The sequence below is a fragment of the Thunnus maccoyii genome, chromosome 11 (assembly GCF_910596095.1).
Source record: "Thunnus maccoyii chromosome 11, fThuMac1.1, whole genome shotgun sequence".
NCBI classification, from domain to species: Eukaryota; Metazoa; Chordata; class Actinopteri; order Scombriformes; family Scombridae; genus Thunnus; species Thunnus maccoyii.
The window spans coordinates 2,912,917-2,940,032 of NC_056543.1; the positions used below are offsets into that span (position 1 = coordinate 2,912,917).

The window sequence follows — 27,116 nt, forward strand, 5'->3', positions numbered from 1 at the left end:
AGCATTTTTTACCAAAAGGCCATGTTCTTTATTACACCAAAACAAATTGCACATGTTCAGGTTTCAGAGGTTTCATGAGTGAGCGGATCCATTAAATCTCTGTTTAACCACCATACAATTCATCCTAAAAGGGATAAACAATTCCTCATATTTAAAAAAAAAAAAAAAAAAAAATGCATTAAAAAAGTTTTCACCATCATGTTTTTTCCCCACGTCGTCTAATCTAAATCATGAAATATCACAAAAAAAACACTGTTTCAGTTTTAACTGCTTATTAGACCAAAGAAATCGTTACAAAAACATCCCTTAAATGATCCAATCACACCTCTTATAGATCCTTGTTTTTATTGTTTTCTTATGGTTTGTATTTATTTATGAGTTTCTACCAGGAAGGTTCTCAATCCATCCGTCCACCCGACAAACACGAGACTGGAGAACGACGTCGCCAGCAGAGTTTTAACAGACTTTAAACACTGTAGATGCAGAACCTGCATTAAAATCAGACAAATCACTCATAACACCAGAAGTATTCTTTATAAACCAGCCAAAAACAAAATGTTATATCGTGTTAGTTCTACGCTAATGTGTGCGTTAGATTTGTAAATATATAAAAAAAAATTGTAGATATAAACGCAATTAGTTATATAAGATCAAACATAATATGTTGACATGCATCCAATCACCCACTGAGCACTTTATTATTAGGTATAATGAATATAACAGCTCTGCTAGAATATTACCAGACTTTAATTAAATCATAATTATAATCAGTATATAAAGAGGTAATAAATAGAATATATTAATAGCAGATATAAGTGTTTATTTGTATAGTATAACCTCCCTGTGAAGACATATTTTATATTATTACAACTGTGTTTTAATATATTTTCATGTTTATACATCAGCAAACACTGACTGTTATAGTTGTTAATACATGAATAAACACTTATATCTGCTAATAACTACGTTATAAATCATTTATTAAATGCTCATATATTGATTATAAACTGTGAATGGGGGGATTATTGATAATTCTGCTTTAGTGTCGCTGGTTAATGTGTGAAATATTACTCTTCTGTCTTTATTAGCAGTTTATTTTAGTTTGACGGGTCAAACAGCCTCCTGGTCCGGTTCACTCCTGACTCGCTACGCTAACGTTAGCTCGTCTGAGGATCGAAAGCTTGTCAATAAAGTTTTTGGTTCTTTCACGATTATTAAAAATCACAAAACAAATCAGAAGATGCAGAGAATCTAAACTGAGTCTATTTATTTCTCTTCTGTTTTCTGTTTAAATGACACACACATCTCCCTCTGGTTAATGTTCTCAACATATTAACGGTATCTTTATTGATCGATCGAGGCTCCCAGTCCCCTCGATAACATCGATCAATCAATAAATACAAACACTGTTGTTTTCTTCCCGTCGAGCCGACATGCAAACTATTTTGGTTCAGTGAATTTCTGCTGTTTTTAGTTTTTTTGATGTTAATTTAAAAGTCTAAAGTTCTCAGTTGGTTTAATTAAATTCAACTTGATCATAGTGTGAAGTCATTTTACTATATTTTAGCACTAAAACTGTGATTCTGTGATATTTTTGGCCCCAATAATCGCAGCGTATAAATCAGCTACGATCACATCTCATCTCTCTGATGAACATTTTATAAAAGTAGATTTCCCGGCAGAGCTGTTGATAATAAAGAGACCAGTGAGTGAACACTTTCAGAAGTTACAACCATCAACTTTTCGTTAAGTGCTATGAAGCTCAAGATAAACTGGGAAATTTGGCATTCCTGCTGTTTTGGGAAAACTGCTGTTTGTTTTTTTTTTCGTTTTTTTTAAAACAAGCAACTGAAAAAGGCTACAGATACATTTTAGACACCTGTTGCTCCCTGAAATGAAGACAAGATTTAAAAACAGAAACGGTCCTAAAATAAGGGAATTTAATAAGAAACTAAAGAAGAAGAAAGAAACGAATCCTTTCATTCTTTGGATCCGACGGCGCGGCTGGTAAAACGACCCACATCATCAACCTTTTTATCAAAGAAAATTAAAGTGTAAGATAGAAGCTAATTATATGTCTAATAATAGATGCACATATCTGTCTAGATATAAGTTAACTAGGCTGTGTATTCTCCACTGATACGTGAAGGATGTGAGAGAATCAGGAGATAAGAGCAGCTGATCCTCTCTGTGTGTGTATGTGTGTGTGTTTTTTGGCACAATGGAGCCAAAAGGGTTTCAAACATCTGAGCTGATCTGAACAACGATAGATGCTTCGCCAGCTATAATCCCTTTTCCAGGTAAGTAGAGATAAACTGCACCAAAGAAGAAACACAACAAACTCCGCTCTCATCGTTTCCCCTCTCAGCTCAGCTCAGAGTGTAGCCGGCGTGGTCCGAGCATCTCAACGGCTCCGATGAGAGTCGATTCAAAAAAATACTGTCTTGTCCGGGGCTGATCGGGAGCTCGGGACTGGTTTGACTGGCCTGCCTTATCCGGGGCCAGCCGGTGCATGCTGATGTGCTCTGAGAACCTGCCTCTAGCTTCAGGTCGGTGAAAAAAGAAAATGTCATTTTGAGCCTCAGTCCTGATGGGTTTTTTCCTGAATGAATTTGTATTCATACTAGAGGAGAGAAGAAGAAGAAGAAAGGAGGAGAAAGTGTCAGTGTTCAGACAACAGCATGAATCTAACAGCAAGGATTTTACTAAAACAGTTCAAATATCTCACCAAAGCTAGCTGCCGTCCGATGTTTCCCATAGTTATCACCCCGGCAAAGAAGATGCACGGTAACCAGGAGCGAATGTACAGGAAGTCTGGACAAGTATACCTGCACAGACAAGATTAAAACCACTCCTTATTCTCTAAAACTAAATATACAAACGCTGAGTTTCACTCTGATGATCCTGGTTTTACAGACAGTTTAATAAAAAGGTGGAAAATACCAAAAAATATCAAAAGTCAATAAGGAGGAATTCACAAAAACAATGAAGGAAATATTTTTATAAAGTCTTCCTTCAGTTTCAGCTCAGTGCTGGAAGGATACGTCTCACAGACCAAACAATTAATCAAGACAATAATCAGTAGATTATTTGGTGTGTAAATAGGTCAAATAATTGTTAGTTGTCGCCTCCCGGTTTACAGAGCTGTAGCCAAAATATAAAGAGAGAACCAGTTTAGGATACTGGTTTACAGATTCCCCCTCAGCTGAGACACAGGATGGAGGTGGGAACTTCATGTATGCATATCAAGGAGTACTTATGATGATCACCTCGACCCGGGGCCTGAGGCTCTGCTGCTTGACAACACGCCTCCTACAGTTATAGGATGGTATAAACTGATATTTGATGGAATATTTAACTTCTTTAAGATTCAGACACCCTTCTTCTTCTTCTGGTGAAAGACTCACAGATATCGTCTTAAAACAACACGGTTAATTGGCAAAATGATATCTTCAGGTCATAAGGTCAGATTTCTATTTGCTTGGTGATCAAATGTATTTATGATTATTATTATTATGATTATTTTGTCTTACTAAACTTGTTGGGAATTTTAAGTACTTTAATTTGTAATTCTCTCAGGACTGTTAGTTGTTGTATCGCTTTCGATTGTAAATATATGTTTATATGTTTACTGTATGTCTGTATGTCTCATGTCAGAGATTTCAGTAAGATGTGTAACTTTAGTGGCCTTTGTTTGTAGTGTTTGTTTCTGTACCTTCAAACTGTACTATTATTAGACTAAAGTAAGAAATCCAGTGTTTTATTGAGGAGTCGTAGCCTGGTGATGTAAGCGGAGGATGCAGCTGAAGAATCAGCTGTTATTGACCAACAAAGATACGTCAACGTTTATGGTTTTATTTATACAAAAAGCTCTAATTTACAGGAAATGACTTGTGTTGTTCTTCAGCTTGTTATTTGATTCATTTTGAATTTCTTTCTCTGTCTCTTCTTCTTCTTCTTCTCTACATATTTCCCTCTATCAATCTGCAGACTAGTTGTGTGTGTGTGTGTGTGTGTGTGTGTGTGTGTGTGTGTGTGTGTGTGTGTGTGTGTGTGCGCGGACTTACTGAAAGACTCCATTGTAAACCAGGAGTTGAGTTGCGAGCGTTGCCAGCAGGGCGATGCTGACTCCCAGGCCGAAGCCGCTGCGGGAGCGGTCGAACGTCCACCACAGACCGATGGAGAGCGCCGCCAGAGTCAGAGACAGCTGGACGTTGTTGGCAAAGTCCACTTTCTGACAGCGGTTAAGAGTCAAGGACCAGACAGGCAGTGACTGACAGCTCCAGACTGTTATTTACTCAGCTGCGAGATACACGTCCAGCTCTACCTTTAACCTAGTTAACCGTCAGGCGTCAGCGGAGAAACGCTGCATCCTACCAGCCAGCTTTACAGGAGAACTGGAGAGTGAAATATTCACCGTGTGCTCCTCGGTAATTGAACTCATCAGTCCCGACGGCGTTTTAACGATGAGGAAATGACAGGATCTGGTCTGTAATAGACACGAACGCTCAGCAGCACCAAGCCAAAAATCCTGAATTCCAGTCAAAAAAAATCCTTCTCGGAGTCATAACTCAGTCAAATGTGAACACGCAGACATGAAACACATGTTGATATCATTCAGTGTGACTTACACTTCCCGAGGAGATCATTATCTCTGATGTCCATCGCCAGTAAACATAAATCCACTTACAAACCACAGCAAAAAAAAACAAAAGAGGCTGCAGAAGCTTTACTTCAGTATCACAGTGATCCAGTGATGGTCGTCTGTACATCATGTTACAGCTGAGTCACATGACTTTTAATGGAAACTAACAACTACTAACAAGGCTGTAAAGAGAAAAACCTGATGAGCTTTTATTGGATCTTACTCTCCTGATGGTTTTAGTTCTTTCTATCATCATACTGGTTCCCAGTTAGACCTGTACGCTGCTGTTAGCATGTTTCCATGTGTTAGATTAGCAAAAACACTTTTGACTTTATTTATTTTTACATAAAAGTCAACTTTCACACAGAAGAGCAGTCTGATGTAGCTCACGTCCAGTCTGACTGAGACTTTAGACAAACTGCTGTCACACACACACAAACATTGAAAACAACAACAACAACAACAACAACAGCTGAGCTTGAAGGATACAGCACTGGCGTGGTTGATGCCTACGAACACCGCCACGCAGCGCATCACGCTGGACCACTCCCGCTTGAACTTGTGCGGCTCGCCCAGACGGCTGTCGATGCACGGGTACAGCAGGCCGATCATCGCTGAGAGGAGAAGAAGAAGAAGACGATGAGAGAGAAAAAAACACAACCTGCTTTCACTGCGTGTCATATTCAGACGGGATCCTCGATGTTCTGACCGCTGCTTTTATTAAAAATGTTTCTGCATTTAAAAAGCAGCTGAAATTAAAACTTAACGAGCACTAAATGACAACATGATGATAACAGCTTCACTGATAATAAGAGAACAAACAATTTGATGTTAAAATGAAATAAAAACAGATAAAAGACAACAGCAGATAAAACAGATAAGAGGGACTAAAACATTTTAAAGCATGAAGACAGTAAAATAAATGAATAAATAAAATAATAAAGCGTTCTAATCAAAAGCAGCGAGTCTGGAAGAAAACTTCTGATTCAAAACAAACCGCAGCTCATCTTTAACCCGACTAATGTTGCTTCAAAACAAATTAATTTTTGCACTGTCAACAAAACACACTAGCCCTCCCCAGCATGTGTGTGTGTGTGTTAGTGTGTGTGTGTGTGTGTTAGTGTGTGTGTTAGTGTGTGCGCTCCTGCAGGAGGACGCCGGTGCGTCTGGGGAGGAAGAGCCCCGGGCTGTTGTGCTTTGTGCTGAGCGGAGGAGCCGCTCTGGGAGCCGCGCAGCAGCGTTTCACACCCAGGGGACGATGTTTCAATAACGCTGGCTAGTGGAGCCTGCTGGGCATGTTGTGCATTCATATGTAAGGCTGCCTGTGTGTGTGTGTGTGTGTGTGTGTGTGTGTGTGTGTTATACACCTGCATGGTCCACATATGCTTTTCTTTTTTCTTTTTTTAAAGCTCTGAGCTGTGGTTGCACTGTTGTGTGTAATATGGTGTAACTGCACTTCATATTTGTTCAGCAGAATGAGTTCATTAAGATTCAATTAATCAGAGTGTCTATAGAATACATATAAAGTTAATTAACTCTTCTGTCAGTGTGTTGTCTGATGGTAAAGATTAGTATCAGTGAACACTAACATCAGTTAAAGTTATTTGTAAAAAGATTTATGATAGAGGGGAATCTCATAATATCATTTTAATTATTGGTGCCATATGTAACAATCAATGTCTTCATCCTGACTTTACATATTGTCATTTAGCTATTTTGTTCTGTTCTGTACACACATCTGTTGCTCTTCCTGTTCTTTCTTCCATTTTTTTCCAACATTAAGTGGAGTTTTCCATATTCAAATTAAAGGTATAAGAATAGAGGACGCCGTCTGGCTATGAAAATAAAACTGACCTGACTTGATAACTAGCAGTCAGGTTAACTTTCAGTTTTTTTAACTGGAACAAGTTAACTACAGTAATATGGGAGCATGCTAAAGTCAATGTATGATCAAAATGAAATAAACGTGTAATTTACTGCCGGCTGGTTGAAACAGCAGCTGGTCTGACTGACTGTTGGTTCTGCTGTTACTGACATTAAACCACGTCGTCTCCGGCGGTGGAGAACACGTCTCTGCTAGTCGGAGGGAAACCGTCGATATTCACGCCATCAGCTGCAGCAGCACGTCCAGTTATTTCAGAGTTGGCTGGAAGTTGTGTTGCTTCGCTTGTTTGAAGGACGCGTTCACAATGTTTCAAGTGTGTCTTAAAACAACAGTCGGTGAACACTGAAGGAGGTTTTCCTTCACTTCCATTGAAAGCACATTTGAAGGGGATCTATTAATATCCAGTATGAACAGGAGGAAAACCTCTTTCACTGTTCATACGGACACCTGACTGCTGGTTTAAGACACACTTGAAAAATTGTGAACTGGTCCTTTAAGAGTCATTCAGGCTTTAAAGTGTTAATGAAGTCCAGATCAGTCTACAGTAGTGTCTGACGGTTTACGTAACCTGTTTTTCTGCCACAGATTAATTAAATTCCTGATGAGTGAAAATGAGTCGAAAGCTTCGGACACACAGACGCAGCAGGGAACCAATCAGCTGTCAGGCAGCCAACAATCACTGTTGTTACAGATCACGAGGAGCTCGTTCTGTTCATTAAGTTCATTTCCACAGACTCTGTCAAACACTGTGAACAATACGCTGGATCTCCTCTCTGTAGGATTACTGGATCTGTGTCGTCTCATCATGTTGATACCAGCTGTTGTGTTACAGTGTCAGTGTGGGAGAAGTTCATGTGTATGAAAGGTGTATAAACTGTTAAATGGTCTACTGGACTAGTGTTCAGGGACTTGTTAAGGACCATTTCTACTTTCTGTTCTTCTCTGGCATCATTAAACATGAACTGTAATTTTGATCTTGATCATATTTAAACACCATGTCATATATGTCTGTATCACTGCTGGGTTTAGATGTAAACATGTGATCAGCAGACGATCAAACACCAGCAACCAGCTTCTAAAAGATGAAAATAAACCAGGAACAGGACTGTTTTAACGTACCTGAGGCGGTGCCGCAGCAGGGGGGCACCCACCAGGCCGAGGAGAAGATACTGCTGATGACGTCGGGGGGGAAGAGGGTGACGTTTCTCTGCACCTGAAGTAAGTTGAGCACCAGAGCCAAGAAGACGCCCACAGAGAACAGCATGGCCCCTCGGATCAGCAGGTTGGTGGTCCTACAAAAACAGCCAGAAGACTCAGAAAACGCCTGAAAGTTTTAAGAGTTTATAGTGCAGCGACGAAGTAGGAGGAAGAAGATGACCGATGACCAGCAGACTCATAAAACACCACGCATCACATCCATCACAACACCATCTATCCACCAAACACTTTCAGCTTCCTCACCTACTGAGGGCCATTACATTTCCTGTATAGACATTTTACTGATTCATCATGTCATGCTTGTGGGGTACACTGGTTCGGATGGTGGGCAAGGTTCCTGGAGCCCCACACGGGGTACCAGGTGTTGGGGCCAGGTGTGTAGCCCAAGTGAGGGGTTCATCATGTAATAATAATAATAAAGTTATATAGCACTGTTCAAAACCAGAGTTCTTTAAAGGACAAAATAAATAAGAAACAGGAAAAACAAACACATGCAGACAAATGTAACTGAATTAATTGAATAAGGTAAAAATATATTTTCAGAGGCTTTTTCAAGCCTTTTGATAGAAATTTATAAAGAAGATCCTGATTTTGCAAGTCTCACTTTATCAGTCACATTGTTCCATAGTCTCACTTCCTGTTGACCGTATTCACACCAAATCAGGCAGTGCTGTGAAAACGCCAGTCCTTCCATCCGTTTGAACGGGCGTACTACCGTTTTGTCTGCGGTGCCGTACCGGACTGCGGCCGGAGAGTTGAGCCAGAGTCAACTTTTGGAGAAACGCAACCCAACGTCACTGCGGCTGAAGGCTGCGGTGTCCAATCACAGCCAGCTGGAGATCAGACTGATCAGAGTAGTGAACTCTGCCGTGAGGGAAGACGAAGACGTTACTAGGACGAGGGGAGGACATTTCTCTTCATATGATAACGTTAAAAGTTAAGTTAGACTTTGCTGTCGGCTTCCCGACTCATTTTAAAAACAAAGACGAGAGAAAGTGAGAGAGAGAGAGATCAGCTGTGGTCGAGCGAGCTAGAGAGTGAATGAAGAGAGATCAATAAAACGTTGTTTTCTGATTGTTTCACAGCTGTTACGTTCTAGAGCACATATAAACACGCCCACGCCCCCCCCCCACACACACACACACACACACCTCCGATCGACCCTGCAGCTCAACGCTGCACGCCTGATTTGGTCTGAATACGGCCTTAGACTCACACCTCCACCTGGAACTGCCAACTAATCACTATGAACAACGTGTACACAAACATCATCAATCCTCATCACAGACAACATATCTTACAGTCAAATTTCATACTTTACAACAGAAACATGGAAATGAGAACGACATCATGAGTTTGACTTCTTTAAAACAGTGAAGGTAGTTTAACGTCTCAGCTGTAAGTGTGAAGTTTATCAATAACTTGTTAATTCGTTCCTCCATATATTCCTTCTCAAATAAAATGAAGAAAAAAATGTTTTTGGGAGCAACTGGAGACTTTGTTCATAGATGGACGTATTGAGCTCAACTTTAGTATAAATGTCAAATAATGGAAATGATGTCACTGTTTTGAAAGATGAGTCTGTGTGAGTTTGTTTGCCTGAACTGAAAGATGGATATTTAACTTTTTTACTCATCAAAAAGATGTTTGTTTTTCTGGATTTATGATCATCAATATTTCTCTTATAATCTTTGTATCCATGTTGTTTATGGTCATTTTTCAGAGGGGATTGATTATGATACGTCGGTCATCGTTTGTTCTTCTGAGGCCGAGCTAACGCTGAGCAGAAGCTAACCTGTTGGTGATGACTGAGATGTAGGGGCCCCGGGAAGGCTGCTGCTGCTGCAGCGTCGTCTGGCCGGACCCCGACCACTGCTGCTGCTGGCCGCCGGTCACTGCGCTGTCGCTCATGGCTGTCAGTGTGAGGGACATCCGTAAACCTCGGTCAGGAAAATATGGAACGCTGTTGTGTGATGTCTTTATCCGCCAGCGAGTTCAATGTCCTCCTCTGACATCCCAAACTGAGCTGAAAAACAGAGACATGAACTCAGCAAACATGTGGAAAATATGTCCTAAAAAAACATCTCGCAGCGTGTCAGCGTCTGCAAACATCTGTCTGCCGGCGTATTTGAGGTTATGGTGTCTTCAGGTGACACATTTAAGAGTTGCAGCGTTGACAATGATTGACTTCATGGCTTCATGAGATAAGACTTGACTGATCCTCTGGAGGGAGATATTACATCTGCAGACATTACAGCAGATCCAGCAGGGACGAGCAATATCCACAACATCTGGCCTGTTATGATTTTATGAGCTAAATGCATCTTTAACAGACTACTTCTGAAAACATCTGTATTACCACTAAACGATCTGCAATATAAAAAGTTTTTCTTTTTATTATTCTCTGTTTATTTGTTATCAGGAGAACTAATTATTAAAAAATTACAATTTGTCCCTATTTGTGTTTACAATATACAGAGCAGCAACAATTAATCTATTAATCTATTAGTTGCAAACTACTGAATTAATCACCAACTATTTTGATAATCAATTAATCTTTTGAGTCATTTTTTAAGAGTAAATGTCCAAATTCTCTGATTCCAGCTTCTTAAATGTGAATATTTTCTGGTTTCTTTAGTCTCTGTGACAGTAAACTGAAGATCTTTGAGTTGTGGACAAAACAAGACATTTGAGGACGTCATCTTGGACTTTGGGAAACACTGATCCACATTTTATAGACCAAACTAATCGATTAATTGAAAAAATAATCGTTAGTTGCATATTTTTATTTTCTCAATTAATCGCTTTGTCTATAAAACATCAAAGAATGGTGAAAATGTCCGTTATAATTTCCCAGAGTCAAAAGTTACGTCTTTAAAACATCTAATTTTGTCAGAACAATCGTCCAAAACGCCAAAATAATCTGTTTACTGTCATATATGACAAAGAAAAGTATTAAATCATCACATCTGAGAAGCAAAAAGCTCAGTTCAGTTTGTTATATACACATTGTTATAGATGAGACTATCTGACAGTAGCTCTACTGTGACAACAATTAAATGCTGCTTGAACGCATCAATTAATCAGTGTTAATATTCAAATACACATGAATGATAAATATAACACTCTAAATTAGGCCATTTTGCATGATGAGTACTTTTACTGATAACACTTATGTACTTTTACGTAAGTAAGATTTTGAATGCAGTATTGGAGTATTTTAACATTCTGGTATTGCTTCTTTACACCTGAACGCATCACAGAACCCTGCCACTGCTGCTGCTAAAGTCCTAACAAAGACCAAGACACCTGAACGCATCGCAGCAGCTCTCAGGTCTCTGCACTGGTTTCCAGTGTGTCAGAGAACAGAGTTTAATGTAACGCTGCTCTCTCAGAATCCATCTCAGACCGTCTTTGACCGTATGAACCCTCATATGAGCCTCTCAGGTCATCAGGCTGACTGTTCACAGAGAGCAAACTAAACATGGAGAAGCAGCATTTAGTTACTGTGACTCAGACTTTGGCTGCCTTTAAATCGTTCTGCACAGCCTCCGACTGACCTGTTAGTTCTCCTCATTAATATCCTACAACCAGTCTTCTAATGGTCAGTATGAACAGGAGGAATAATTACAGCAAGAAAAACATGTTTAATGTTCATTTGAGCTCCTGACTGTTGGTTTAAGACTCATTTGAACAACTGTGAACCTGTCATTAAAGTGACTAACAGATAATGGAGCTCACTATCTGCACCACTTCCTGTAGACAACAGACAGTTTGTACTTTAGTGAGTTAATGATGAATCAGTGTTAGATAACTAATTGCATTCAGCTGTATGATCTCTCATGCAGTAATAATACATGAGAGGCTCACACTGACTCTGTATGGTGGCCTGAAGAAAAACCTTAATGCAATAAACTTTTAAAACTTTTATTTTATATGAATAACTTCGCTGTCTGCATGACTGAATTAAGCAACATCAAGCATTAATCTTTCAATACTTCCTGCTAGTGAAACTATGCTGAAGTTAGCTTCTGACTCTGGGTTAAAGGAAACATAAATAATGATATTTAGTGGCTGACTCTCCGTTTTTGTACCACTTATACTTGTGAAAAAGTGTTAAAACATCGTAGTGAGTCTCCTTGTTAATCTAGTACAGAATTGACAAGTCTAAGTATGGTGGGTTTTTTTATCTGGATCTATTCTGATGTGTTCTGGATGGGGAAAAGCAGTGAAATCACCCTTTTTTTCTGGTTTTCATAAGCAACATAAAATCTGAAAGAGGGTTTAAACAGCGGTAAGGCTTTTGCTACGATGTCTAACACTTTTTCACAAGTGTAAGCGGTGAAAAAACGGAGAATCAGCCGCTAAATATCATTAGTTATGTTTCCCTTAACCCAGAATAGGAAGCTAACTTCTGCGTCGTGCTGCTGAATCCGTTTAAAAGAAACCGAAACACCTACATGAAACCGTAAACGTGGAGAAACAGTTGTGTTGATAGCGGACATGCTAAATTAGCTTCAGCCTGATTATATGTGATAGCTAAACAGCTAGCTAGCGTCAAACTGTCATTAGCTGCAGTCTGAGAGTTTAAACGTTCCTCTTACCTCATGTTGACAGACACCTTCCACTGATGAGATTATACATTTCATATGACAGTCAAATACTCGGCTGGAAAACGCGAAAATATGAATTAACGTTGGTTTTCTCGCTCTACTCTCGACTACTTCCGGCTGTTTGATCTGAATGGACAGCCAATCAGCTACTAAAGCCATGACGTAACCGCGTTACACAAAGCTGACGTATCACGTGATCAGAGCTTACAGTAGTACATGGATTAGTCCCCGAAGAAGAGTTCCATTAACAGCTGGATGATACGTTATGAAAGAACAGATGTGGAAGAAGTATTCACATCCTTTACTGAAGTAAAAGTACAAATAAAATAATGTTAAAATATCCATTACATTTAGAAGTCCTGCATGAAAAATCCTACTACAGTAAAAGTACATAAGTATTATGAGCTTGATGTAGTTAAAGTATTGCAGTAAAAGTACATAAGTATTATGAGCTTGATGTAGTTAAAGTATTGCAGTAAAAGTACATAAGTATTATGAGCTTGATGTAGTTAAAGTATTGCAGTAAAAGTAGTGGTTTGGTCCCTCTGACTGATATATTATTATATATGACATCATTAGATTATTAATAGTGAAGCATCAGTGTTAGAGCAGCATGTTACTGTTGTAGCTGCTGGAGGTGGAGCTAGTTTACACTACTTTATATACAGTTAGCTAGTTTAGTCCAGTGGTTCCCAACCTAGGGGTCGGGCCCCTCCAAAGGGTCAGCAGATAAATCTGAGGGGTGGTGAGATGATTAATGGGAGAGGAAAGAAGAAAAAACAAAGTTCTGATACACAAATCTGTTTTCAGTTTTTGGACTTTTTCTCTAATCTTTGATTTTTGCTGAAATATTGGATCATTTGAACATTTATGTAAATGAAAGCATGTGAGAAGTTTAGAGGGAAAAATCACTATTTGGTGGAGCTGTTAACAACTCATAGACATGTGAAATGTGACCCCGACTACACACTGCTTTTTGTAAGACGTCAAAAGCCAAAAAGGTTGGAAACCACTGGTTTCATCTTTAACAATGTGTTGTATTTTAAAAGCTTGTTATATTATCCATTGTGTCAAATCTGCATCTGAAAAGTAACTAAAGCTGTCAAATAAATGTAGTGGAGTAGAAAGTACAATATTTCCCTCTGAAATGTAGAAAGTAGCATCACATGGAAATACTCAAGTAAAGTACAAGTACCTCAAAACTGCGCTCAAGTACTTGAGTAAATGTACTTAGTTACTTTCCACAACTGGTTATAAATGAGGTTAAGAAATTTAAATGTTCATTTTTTAAAGCTTTATACAAATGTCACCAATTTAACCCATAAATTAAGTGGGAATAGTGGAAATATTATGTGTGAGGTCAGTGAGGGGTCATTGTGGAGCGAAGGGAATCTTTTTTTTTAATGACTTTTTATTACATTTGTTGAGGGCAATAAAACTTTCAGACAGGCTGTTGAACTGTTCCAGCTTTCAGACACAGAGAGAAGCAGCTGTATCACTCCTCACACACACACACACACACACACATACACACACACACACACACACACACACACACACACACACACACTGTGATTTTTTTTCCACAACATATTTGATTTGCTCTTGTGGTCTAATAGGCTTACAGAGATGCAGAGGTGAGAAAGTCACAGTGCGGAGTGGATCACTCTTAATCCTCCAGTCCCATTTACACTCCATTTCGTATTCAGCATACTGAGGCCCGCTGCTCATGATGGGGTTTCAGGGATTATATCTGGCTACACAATAGTTTGAACATAAACAGACTATCCATACTCTCTCATTCCACCACAGCTCAGAGTCAACTTTATCCTTGTTTACTGTAGTTTTCATGCACTGGGTTGGAAAATCCCAGCAGGAAAGAGCTCAGAGTGGAAAAAAATGCCAAAAAATATAAGAAAGATAGGAAATAAGGAAAAAGACGACTGCTCGAGAACACAAATAACTGAAATTGAAAAAATAATTATTTGAAAACCTTGTTTAAAGTCAAATAGGATTAAACACAATTGAGACATAAACGTGACTGTATGCATTGTTTCTGTCAGAGAGGAGGTCATGACATGAACAGAAGTTTATATTCTACAATTACACATATTTTACAACATGTCGGGGTTTTAAGGCTGATTCTGACTCTTTTTTTTTTTGGCCTAAATGTGATTATTTTAGTCAAATAACAATAAAATAAATGAAAATGAAAGTAGCTTCGTTCATAAGGTTACAAACATGAAACCTGAATGAAGAAAACTGTAATTAATCTGTTAAATGAACTAATGAAAGGTCAAGTATTGAGATTGTCTTTAAGACTCAGAACATTTTACAGAGTTTGTTTGGTGGAACAGAACAAAACAAAGTGATCAATTCACGATAGAAAATCACCTCGTTAAAAAGAAGAAGAATAAAAAGGAAATCTCTGCAAAAATGACAAATCAAACAGTATTAATTGTATAAGAAAGGAGAGAATTTAAAAGATAAGGTTTGTATGATTCTATATTCTCTTAATAGCCAACGAATCCCATGAAAAGACCAAAATCTTCCCTCCGCTGCCTGTGGACACAATCCTACTGGTTCCCACTTTAAAAACAGCTCATAAATGTGTTGTTTCAATTTTTTTTAAAAGGTTGAGTAATTTCCTGAAACAGCTGAACACTTAACGAATGTCAAACAAGATGAAATGGTGCATTTGTTTGGGACTATTTTCAGCGGCGGATAAATCCATGTTTGGTGCTCTAGTGAGTGTTTCTGGCAGCGGGACGGTGTGTGTGTGTGTGTGTGTGTGTGTGTGTATGTGTGTGTGTGCGTGTGCGTGTGCGTGTGTGTGTGTGTGTGTGTGTGTGTGTGTGTGTGTGTGTGTGTGTGTGTGTGCAGTGATGTGGCTCATTGACGTGTTTTTAATAGTTTTTAACACAGAGGAATCAGATAAATATCACAATACTCGTTAGCAGATCAATTAATTGATTTGTTGAGAGTCATAAATATATATGAATAATAATGTCAACATTATTCTTTAATAAACATTTTGTATTGTCATATCTTAGTTCCCTTATTCATCATTTATAATCAGTATATAAACAGTTGATAAATAGTTTATAACACTTTAATTTCAATACTATAATACCACTATAATGTGGTTATTAAAGGATATAAGTGTTTATTAATGTATTTATCAACAATTATATCTCCTCTAGTGGGCACCCATAAGTGGAGGCTGCTGTATAAACAGATAATAAATGATAATATAATAAAACACAGGAAACGTTATAATAAATATTTTACATTAATGGACACTTAAAATGTTCTTATATCTGCATTATGGTGTGTTATAGACCTTTTATTAACTCTTTATATACTGATTATAAATGATAAATAGAGGGATTTAAAATAAAGTGTTATATATCTTTTAAAAATGCTGCATTATCTTCTACTTTCAGTACTTTAGAGGTCACTGATGCTGTTTTATTGTCCTGTTTTAAAGCACTTTTCTACCTTCTGTGTAACTGAATGTTGTTTTTGTTGTTATGTCAGGTGTCTTTGTATATTACACCCATATGAGAAACACCTTTATATTCTGCCAAGTGTCTGAAATGCAGCTCGAATGACAAATAAAGCAAATCTGAATCTGAAAAATACATTTTTATTGTGTATAAAAGCTGTGAGCAGCTGTGAGTCTTCATCATTGATGCTTTCTGCCGTGTATTTTGGATCTAATAGGATGACTCGGCAGGTTGTTCGCTCCGTACTCGCCGTCCCTCGAGAGACTCACTTAACCCCTCCAATAATTAGAGTGATAAAGGAAGTCTGTTAGGTAAGAGGAGGGTATATGAGCTGATTCAATTAGTTGTCAAGGGCTACTTGGAGGCCCCCCCTGACGCAGCCAGAGAACAGCCAGGGATACAATTCATCACCCTGCCTGTGCCAAACGCTAAGGGCCTTTTCATTACCAGACCAGTGAGTCCCAGTGTCGGCTCTCCCAGTATAAATGTGAGTGATGGCGTGCGCGGGGTGGGTGGGTGTGGATGGGAGATGGAGGGGTGGGGCCGGGCCCTCGTCGTAAATGTCATCCCCATTGGACCGTTGCAGGGTCCCGACTCCAAAATAATAGGCCCTGTGACCTCTCTGTTGTCTATAATTAACCTCTAACCCCCCCCACCCCCCCCACCCCCCCCCCCCCCTCCCTCCCCGCCACGTCCTCCAATCCCCAGACGGCCATGATGTGGGAGATGCTGCTTCGCCAAACCTCTCAAAAAACCTCCACCGCCGATTCTCTCGCTGCAAAAAAAAAAAAAAAAAAAAAGCGAGAGCAACAAAAGAAAATGGCTGCTGCTTCTTCTTCTTCTTGTGTTCCAGTGAACGCGTCACATGTGACCAGGAGATAATGTTGGTTGGGGGGGACACATGTGACATAAAACACATGCAGCATCCAGTACAAGAATGTGAAATATGCACCCAAAAAAACATGAGATCCCCGTCAAAATAAAAGACTTATTCCTGATTCTCTTCCTGCATTTTATTGCACGTTACAGGAAGACGCAGCAGAAATATGGAGATCTCTCTCTGACATACGAGTGTTTGACCTTCCCTCTGTGTGTGTCTGTGTCTTGACACGCTCTGGATCTGCCATCATGTCTCCAGCAGCAGCAGCAGGGGAATCAGCAGGTTTAAAGAACAGAGAAGAGAAATGAGAACACAGGTACCCCCCCCCCCCCTCCTCCTCCTCCTCCTCCTCCTCCTCCTCCTTCCTCCTCTGTGCAGACATACTGACATTTACCACAACAATGAAACATCCAACGAGCAAATTGTGGCAACTGTAGGTGTCAGCTAAATAACCTCGTATCACAATAGAAAGTCAAATGATCCCTAATGGCTGGAGCTGACACCTGTACATAATGACTTTTTTTTTTTTTTAAAGGACGCAGGCGCAGCAGACAAAAGCCTATTTGCAGGAGAATCACACCAGGAAGAGAATAAGATGTAGAGCTTTTCTTTTCCTTTTTTTTTTCTTCCTGTTTTTAGCAGCAGTGAGGGGAGGAAATGCATCTTCAGAAACACACAGAGAGAGAGAGAGAGAGAGAGAGAGAGAGAGAGAGGACTCATTTGTCGGTGCATTATTGTCTGTACACACTATGAGAAGGAGAAAAAAAAAAAATGCAAATGCTCCCTGTTGCTGGCAGCGCGGTGGCAGCTCTGCCAGCATGTGTGTGGCATATTGAATGATAATGACAAAGCAGTGCTATATCCCCTTGTGAGCAAGCCTGCGGAACAATGATTACAGATTGGCCGGTGTGTCCTTAGCATCACAAGGGACTCCCGATTCTAATGCTAATCAGAGCCGCTGCCCATTGAAATATATCTGTACATGCAAGGCAGGAGGAAATAAGATGGAATATCCCAGTTAGAGCTGTAATTGTATAATGAAGCTCTGTGTGTTTTGATATTCCAGCAGCTCTTCAGGAAGCTGTTTTTTTTTTTTGGCAGGCTTAACCTATTGCACCACCTGCTGGCCTCAGGCTGCTACCAGCTTGCTTTTGTCTGAAGGCATTTTTTTTTTTTAAAGCAATTACCCGCCGCTGGGCGTAAAATGTTGATGTATGAGCTCGACTGTATTCTGCGTTATTCAATTTGTTATTTGAGGTGGAGAGACTGCCCCCCCCCCACCCACCCACCTCCTCCTCCCTTCTGTTAGAAGCTAATCCAGTCTCAATACACATGGCGCATCATGTGGGGATTCATCCTGACTTCATGTTTTTTACCTCTCTCATCCCCCTCTGCTCCATCAGCCTGCATCACTCACCCCCTCCCTCCACTCCCTCCATCCCCTCTCCACCTCTCTCCTCTTCTGAATGTACTTTATTTTCATTCCGAGGAGAGAAACAAGAAGGAGAGCCGAGGCACAGTGATGCTCAGCTGCACACTCGATGTAGGTTAATGGAAGGGAGGAGAGACCGAGCTCGGGCCCGGCTCTGATTGGCTGGCCGGGGCGACGTGCAGCTTCTCCGCAGCACAACCTGTCACAGTTAATCAGGGCCCATCTCTTAACAGCCAGCCAGGGCTATCGGAGAGGTGAGCCCATTGCTATTCAGGACGAAACAGATGATAAATCATTTGTACATAATTAGTGCTCAGCAAGGTTACAACTGACACGTATTTTCATCTTAATTAGGAGGGAAATTTGTTCCATTAATTTAATTTGGTGTGCATGAGCGGCTCTGCACCTAACTAAGTTAATCTTACACCTGTCAGGGTGGGAATGGAGTCGGGATGGGAAAGAGTCCTCGATCAGATTGTTTCATGCGAGATAACTGGACTTTAATGAAGCAGCAGCTTCACAGTCGGAGGTGTCATTTAGTCTGAAATATGTGGAAATGTACTTCTGTTAGTCTGCCTCAACAAAACTTGTAGTTTTCTCACAGAACATTTCACTCAACAGCTGCGACGATTAGTCAGTTAATCGATTGATTTTGATAATCAAATCATTGTTTTTGTTAGGTTTTTTTAAGCAAATATGCTTAAAATTTGCTGGTTTCAGCTTCTCAAATGTGATGATTTAATGTGTTTCATTGTCAAACAAAACATTTGATTCTGAGAAATTATAACAAACATTTTTCACTATTTTCTGAGATTTATGGACCAAATTTGAGAAAATAATCAGTAGATTCATCAATAATTAAAATAATCATTAATTGTAGCCTTGTTTTATTCCAGAAAATGTTTCAGTACTTTAAACCTTTGTTTTAAATTAAAGTCTCACAGATGAACTTTAATCCGTCTGATCCAAACATACTGGAGACACGTCAAGATTTATTTTATTAAATCCTTTAGTCTCTTTGATGTCAGGATTTCTATTTCATGAGAGAATATAAATGTGTGGATTTTGTCCTCCATCACTGCCATTATAAGTGTATTATGAAGATATATATATATATAATATCTCACACAAGTTACTCTTTAGATTCACATAAAGAAAAGCAGTTAAAAGATGAACTATAAATATGAATAAAACCTTTTAACAAGTGAAATGAGAGTTTAGTTTCATCTGTCTGCAGCAGAATATTTGAATCAGCTCAGTTTGAACATGAGGTGATATTAAAATGTGACCTGAGGTCATTATAAAGCCTCACAGATACAGTTTATAACACAATCATAACAACATGTTTCATTGACTCCAACACTGTATTTGTTCTGTTTGTTTACTATTCTTTATTATATAATATATAAAATGTCCTGATGTTGCAGGAGAAGCTGAATAAAAGGATCTGGGAGCCATCACCTTTATCATTTATTTTTATTCCTTTTCTTTTTTCCCTCATTATTATTATTATTATTATTATCATTATTGCTAATGTTAATGTATTGTTGGTCGGGTGGATGTTCTGTTCTGTATCATATTGTTTGCATTTGAATTATAAAACATTATAAACATTCAATTTAAGAAGCTGCTGTATTCAGTGTTGAACTCTTCTCTGCTGCTCTTCAGTCAGTTTGATAATAAAAACATAAAACATCCATAAAAACGCCTCTAAATAAACCAGCACGCTGTCTTTAATGCTCCGCCTGCGTAAAAGCTTCTTCATCCTTAGAATAAATATTTAAGCAGATCTTACAAATGGGCATTATGTAGAAAAACATGTTCCATCATGGGAGTTGTAGGCCGTTCACAGCGGCGGCTCTGTGATTTACAGCCGCAGCAGCCTTCATATATTTGAGTGAGAATCAGTGTGGGGATCTCGCTGCAGTCCAGCAGGCAGCGGCGAGTCCAAGGACTAGGTCTCTTTTCATCGGTGAAAGCTGTATGAAGCTGTAGTAATTGCCCCGCGGAGGTGGCTGGATAGAGAGGAAGGTGGAGAATGACTGATTTAGTAACTATAAGGTTTCTAATGGAATTCTCCAGTCTGCCTCTCGGGCACTCAAGCTGACAACCATTACCTGAACTGATGCATAGTCCATTACGGGATCCCCTCCTTTAATAGAGTGTCTATCATGTGAAATACAGAGACGTCAGGTGCCAAAGCATGCACTCTCACCCATGTGTGAAGGTTTAACCCAACTGTAATGGCTTTTCTTTTTTAGACGCCGTGCGCCGCCGCCACCGCCGCCGCCGCACGGCCTCACAGATGTACTGAAGAGAGAGAGAGAGAGAGAGAGAGAGAGAGAGAGAGAGAGGGAGGCAGGAAGGCAAGCACTAATGTGTAAGATGCTGCTGTTTGACTCCAACAGTGACCCTCTTTCTTTCTTTCTTTCTTTCTTTCTTTCTCTCCTTCAGGTTGGTAGAAACGCTGCAGCATGTCTGCACGCCGCCGCCGCCGCCCTGCTACCTGCTGATCAGCAGCCTGGAACAGCTCACATCAGAGGGAGGAAAACAGCGGCCCGCGGGCCAAATCACGGCCCTCCAGCAGAAAGATTTGGCCGCCTGAAAGCTGAAGTTTACATGAAACAGCAGCGTTGATCAGGTTTAGTTTAACTGCAGCAGATCTGATTAATCAATTAATCGATTAGTTGAACGACAGACAATTAATCATTTTGAGTTGTTTTTTCTTTCACATCATGTATATTAAATCTTTCTGTTCTGGACTGTTTGTAGTTTTTCACAATTTTGTAACATTTCATTGACAAAAATGATTAATTGATCAGTCGAGAAACTGATCGACAGTTTAATCAATAATGAAAAGAATCATTAGTTGCAGCTCTGTAATTATAACATTAACATGAAGATTCAGGAATCTTTAAAGAAAAATTGGTATTTTAACATAAATTTTGATTTTCAGACACATAAATGACCAAATTTCATTTAAATCATTTATTAAACTGTTAAAACTTTATTAAACAGCTGAGAGACGACAGGAACGACTGCTAGAATCACTACTTATACTCACTATTACCTTTATTGATTGTAATTCTCTTTAACTGGTCGATTAACTGATTAGTTGATTGACAGATAATTGATTATTTCATTTTTCAATTAAAAATACCAAATATTTCTTCATTCCAGCATCTGGATGTTGAGGATTTGCAGCGTTTCTTTGTCTTATATGATAATAAATTGAAGATATTTTGGACTATTAGTGAAACATATAATGTGAAGATTTCACCTTCAGGACATTTTTCACTACTTTTATAGACAAAACGATTAATGGAGAATATAATCGACAGATTAATTAGTCATGAAAATAAGAGGTTACAGAACTTCACTAATGTTCCCGACATTTACCTCACAGATGATCAAACTTTATGTTGTTTTTGGTTTGTTATATATTTGACACCCAGCATTCTTGTCGGCATTAAAGGACGAGTTCACAACTTTTCAAGTGAGTCTTAAACCAACAGTCAGGAGTCCAAATGAACATTAAAGCTGTTTTTCTTGCTGTAATTATTCCTCCTGTTCATTAGAAGATCCCTTCATAATGATTTAAACCAGAGGACAGTGAGACGTTTACTCAAGTCTTTTTGAATTTTGAAGTACTAACACTGTAATATTTTTATATTTTCTGCTGTTTTATACTCCAACAGACTCGACATTAATTAGTTGAAATAAGCAGCAAAATTAAAACTCTGCTTATCATCAACATCAGTCATAACGTCCCAAACACATATAGCTGACTAATAATATATAAAACTTGAAAGTAGTTTCATTTCTGTTAATACTTTTCTAGACGTAGCGATCTGAACGCAGCAGTTTGTAACTATGGCAACACAACAGCTTCATCACTGACTCTGAACATTACGACCACATGACCAGTTTGCATTTGAAGCACAAATTACACTTTTAATTTGTAGATTTTTCTTCCTCAGGACAAAAAAAAACACTGACGACTCTTCAGATCTTAAAGTATGTAGTAAACTGTGATGTCATGTAGAAAAACCATCATTAAACTGCATCAGCTGATAATAACTCAACATATTTAACCACTAGTTGATCTTACAGGTTTGATTTAACGTATTTCAATCAGAGCTGCGACCATGAATCAACTGACTGAACATTAATTAATAAACAGTCGTTTGTCATTTTTCAAGCAGAAAGTCCAAATATTCTCTGATTTCAGCGTCTGACGTGATGATTTGCTGCTTTTCTTCATCTTCAGGTTCTAGACGGATGTTTGGACACATTGAGACATTGTGACTGAACAATCAATCCGAGACAATAATTGTCAGTATTAATCGTTATTTGCAGCTATAATTTCAATATCAAACATTTCAAACACACAGTATGAAAAGTTCCAGAAAAACTACGACTTGTAGAATCTGTCAAACATCATTTCAGCTCCGAAAACGCTGAACTATTGTGAGAAGATGAAGCCAGTAAAGAGATCAGATATAAATATTTAATGTTACTGAGTAGATGAGTAGTGGAGAAACTGGGATTCTTTCAGTAATGTTCTCTTTTCCAGTTCACACCACTGTTGCTCCCAGCTGACGCCCGTTTCTTGCCCTTCATCAGCTCCTCCCGGGCCATGGGCTCGATGATGGCGCCCATCCGGGTCACCACCCGCGGTTTGGTGATCTTCTTGACGGTGCGTTCGGTGTTCCAGGTGCGTCCCAGCGGACAGCGGATGGTTCCTTCGAACTGCGAGTGGTTCTGGAAGGGAACCGGCAGCGAGTTGACCTGATGGAGGCTGATGGAGCTGTTCCTCTTCTCCGAGATGATGACGCTGGGCAGACTGCGGTCCTTCCTGGCGGGAGGCGGCGCCGTCTTGACCCTGAACCTCCTGCGTTTGCTGCGGGACGGTTTCAGCCCCGTCCCGCCCCACTCGCCCCACCCGGGCAGCGTCAGGTCCACCACCTTCGGCTTCCCGGCGTCCTCCTGCTGACGTTTGTCCTTCAGGAAGTCTGAGACGACGTCGTCCCCGGCGAACGCCTCCTTGATGAGCCCCCTCTGGTCCAGCTTCTCCTCCTGATCCTCCGGGTCGTCGATGGTCGGAGCCAGCGGGACCTGGATGACTTTCGTCTCCTTGGTGAGAACTTCCTCCAGCTCGATCCCTCTCTTGCGTTTCTTGTTTTTGCCGACCTTCTCGGCTACAGGCGGCGGGCTCGGTGGCGCCGGGGGCTGCTGAGGCTCCGCCGGTGCTTCATCAGCCTCCTGACTGAGGAGATCCACGTCCTCCAGAGTCCTGATCCTCACCAGACCCTCCTCCAGCCGAGAGGAGGCGTCTGGCGTCGCCTCGGCCTGCTCAGCTTCAGCGTCCCGCCGGCCGTCTGTGATCTCTTTGTACAGGTTTGTGAACTCTGACAGCTCCTCTTCCTCTCCGTCTTTCATCTCCTCCACCTCCTCCTCTTCCTCCTCCTCCTCATCAGCAGCCTCCTCCTGAGCCTGACGCTGTTTCCTCCTGCTGTCAAACTCTCTGAGGAGCGCCTCCTCTTCTGTTTCCACAACCCCCCCCTCCTCCTCCTCCTCCTCCTCCTCTTCCTCTGCTGCTGCTGTAACCTCCACAGTGTCGTTCTTCTCTTTCTCCTCAGGCTCCTCAGTCAGCTTCCCTCTCATCCAGGGGTTTGAGGAGTCCGGTCCTCCTTCTGCATCGTTCACAAAGTCAGGCAGCACCTCCGCCTCCTCCTCCGCCACCTCCTCTTCCTCCTTTCCCTCATCACTCAGCGACGTCACCAGCTTCTGCGTCAGCTCTTTGTTCACCTCCAGCTGCTGCTGCATGGCTTTGCGAGCGCCCTCGTCGTATTTGGCCATGATGGCCTTCGACTTGGCCCACTTGCCGCTGTTCTGGTGCTTCAGCGACATCCTCTCCTGCATGCGGGCCAGCTCCATCTTGTTCAGCTCCTCCAGGGCGGCGGCGGGATCCGTCTTCACCATGTCGTCGAACTGCTTGAGGAACTCTTTGCGCTTGGCCTTGTTCTGCACTCTGTGGTACTTCTTGCTCTTGATCTTCCTCTCCCGGCGGGCCTTGGCCTCGTAGTAGGACTGCAGGGCTCGGGCTTTCTGCAGCTCGGCGCGGCGGATCTTGGCGTCCTCCAGGCTCATCGCCCGCAGGGACGCCTCCTCAGCCGGGGTCAGGACAGGGTTGTTGACGGGCTGCTTGTTGGCGGACAGGAGCGCGAAGATTTCCTGCTCGAGCGGCGTGCGCGCCTTCCAGCCGGTCACCACCTTCTCCATGGTTTTGGGCCCCGGGGCCTCCTGGTGCAGGGGGAACACCAGCTGCTCGGCCCTCTGGTTCTGCTGGATCACGCTCTTCCAGCGGGTCACCTCTCCGGACGCCTTCTGAAAGGCCACATCTCTCTGGATCCGCTCGCTCTGCTGCCTGCTGAGGGGGCTCTCCAGGGCTTTGCCGCGCTGCAGGTTCCTCAGCTGCTTCTTGGTCTTGTTGGGGACCGCGGGGGTCTGGTCCAAGCTGCCGATCAGGTCGGACAGCTCGACCCCCCCGCCGCCCCCCTCCGCGCTCACCGTGAACTCGGACATCTGCACGGCCGCCTCGGACCTCTCCCCCAGCGGCCTCTTCCTCTGACCCCCCAGGGCGCTGATGGCCTCCAGCAGCTTGTGTCGCCTCCGCTCATCCTCCTCTTCTTCTTCCTCACTGTTGATGTTTGCATCTCCGGCTCCGTTTAAACCCTCTTCGTCAACATCATCATCATCATCGTCATCATCGTAAGGCACGTGCGGCGTCTCCTCTGCCGCCTCTGAACTCTTCTTCACGCTCTTTTTACTCTTTTTACTCACTTTCTTCTTGGAAACTTTCGCCATGATGCAGTAAACACCGCCGACAGGTCCGGACTGTACACACGTGTGCCTCAAACTGAGCCGCTGTCGTAGAACAGACGCCGGAAGACGAGCAGCACTGTCGCAAAATATCCTCTTTTTTTAAAACTTTATTGAAAACAGTCAAAGAGACAAAACATTTAAACACGTATGAAGAACAAAAAGAGAAATAAAGTGCCAGAAATTCAATTAGTAAAATAAAATAAAAATCATTCTGTAAAGGCATTAACATTCAATAAAAAGTATAATAATAACAACAATAAACTTTATTTGTAAAACATCTTTCATACAAGATGCAGCTCAAAGTGTTTTAAGACAAAGAAATGACATGTAACAAGTGATTTATATGAAAAAAGACATAAAATGAAGATAAAAACATGTAACATAAGATGAAAATAATCCCGCTTGATAATAATAATAAAATAAGATAAAATAAAGTGAAAATAGAAAACATAGAATGCAGAACATGAGATGGAAGATAAAACCCACTGAATAATAATAATAATAATAAAAACAAAGTTAAAAAATATAAAATGTATAAAAGCAATATATATCAGTAATACATAGGAGGAGGAAAACATTAATTAATAAATCAGTCAATCATTTTATATGTTTTAAAACTTATTTGGGTCTTTGTTGTAATAGAGCTCAATATCAGAAATAAAGTAACGTTTGGTTTTCTATTGGTCCATTTCATCTTCTGTATGTGGAATTTGCTGAAAATTATAAACAGTTGGATTAAAAGCTAACATCTTAGACCACTGAGTTATTTTCAAGATAAATAAAAAATATCACTCGCATAAAACATTTGACAGAGAAAAAGAGAGAAAGTTCTGCATATCAATCCAATATATATCTGGAATACATACAATGGAAAATTTGTGAAAATGTGTTTCTTTGCACAGAAATCACAAGATTAATTAATACTCAGTTTTCTTTTTTTTTTCTTTTCTGTCGTTCTCTGTCATTATTTTCTATAAACTTTATTAAACAAACTACATGTTACAAAACAACACAACTTAAAGCACAGACATGACATGAATAACAGATCAATAATACACATAAGAAGAAAAAGGAGCAAATGGGAGCAGAATGAATTAATAAATAGTAAAAAAGAAAAAAAAAGATTTTAAATAAATATATATCAACACATCTTTCAGAAGTGTTGTAAATAAAAGCAGTTTTCATAGCTTTAACATTTATTGAAGACTTAATAGAATCAAAGTTTCTCTTCAGCTCAATTTTAAAAACAAGCAGGAGGAACCTCAACTTACTGAATTTACATTTATGTATGTAAAATTTAGCAAAAATTAAAACAAGATTTATTTTTAAAAAAAATGTATCCTCATCTTCTTCTTGATAATCAAAACACCAAAGAAAAAATCTTTAAAGGAAAAACAAAAAATAATTGAAAAAAATACATTAGAATAAAGTTGAGAACTTCAGACCAGAACAGATGCAGGTGTTTAAGTGCTGATTTCACAAAAGGCACAACAGGTATGAGTTTCCTTTCTGTATTTAAGAAGAAATGATTTAACTGGGTAGAATTTACAGAGCAGTCTGAAACTGACTTTCTCACTTTAATAGTAAGAAGATATTTGGAGGATACAGTCCAGACTTTGTACTATCCCAGTATGAAAGTACTGCAGGAACTGGAACAATATCAATACTGCAAATCTAGTGATTTATTCTTTCTGGTTATTGTTGTTGTATAATAGTTTTGTGGGGGGAGAAATTGTGGACAAATTATAAGAACCTGCTGATGAAATTTAGACAATTTTTGGTAACTATGTTTCATCATAATTACATATTAAAATAAATTAGGCCTACCATTTTTCTAAAAATATTCTGCAGTATGAAATACCAAAAGGATTCTGTAGCTTTCATATATGCCTTTAAGTCCAGTATGTCAATGCCAGCTTCACCTCACGGACCTGCTAAAATCTCCTTTTTTAAATGATGGCATTTATTTTTCCAAATAAATTTAATTAAACTGTTTCCTTACAGATGATTAAATAAAGTCATTTTTAAAAAAAGTACAGCGCGATG

The 27,116-nt window shown here is 40.1% G+C and overlaps 2 protein-coding genes across 2 annotated transcripts; both read right to left on the minus strand.

The window, feature by feature from the left end:
- Positions 1-260: 260 nt before the first annotated feature.
- On the minus strand, positions 261-12,497 carry insig2 (insulin induced gene 2). Its single transcript, XM_042427089.1, has 7 exons — positions 12,353-12,497; positions 9,544-9,774; positions 7,650-7,822; positions 5,135-5,259; positions 4,068-4,234; positions 2,729-2,828; positions 261-2,623 (listed from the first exon to the last, which is right to left on the minus strand). Exons 2-7 carry the CDS (start codon positions 9,678-9,680, stop codon positions 2,582-2,584), a joined length of 744 nt encoding a protein of 247 aa, XP_042283023.1. The 5' UTR covers positions 9,681-9,774; positions 12,353-12,497; the 3' UTR covers positions 261-2,581.
- A 9,612-nt stretch (positions 12,498-22,109) lies between these two features.
- On the minus strand, positions 22,110-25,135 carry si:dkey-251i10.3 (uncharacterized protein LOC553498 homolog). Its single transcript, XM_042426183.1, has one exon. The coding sequence runs from the start codon at positions 25,050-25,052 to the stop codon at positions 22,737-22,739; it is 2,316 nt and encodes a 771-aa protein (XP_042282117.1). The 5' UTR covers positions 25,053-25,135; the 3' UTR covers positions 22,110-22,736.
- Positions 25,136-27,116: the final 1,981 nt, after the last annotated feature.

What these genes read in the sequence shown, in the direction of transcription:
- insig2 (XM_042427089.1), bottom strand. Translation starts at nt 9,680, where the DNA reads ATGTCCCTCACACTGACAGCCATGAGCGACAGCGCAGTGACCGGCGGC. An exon ending in GTTTACAATGGAGTCTTTCA is followed by an intron (nt 2,829 to 4,067) that starts GTAAGTCCGCGC and finishes TTGTCTGTGCAG; the next exon opens with GTATACTTGTCCAGACTTCC. An exon ending in TCGGACGGCAGCTAGCTTTG is followed by an intron (nt 2,624 to 2,728) that starts GTGAGATATTTG and finishes TCTCTCCTCTAG; the next exon opens with TATGAATACAAATTCATTCA.
- si:dkey-251i10.3 (XM_042426183.1), bottom strand. Translation starts at nt 25,052, where the DNA reads ATGGCGAAAGTTTCCAAGAAGAAAGTGAGTAAAAAGAGTAAAAAGAGC.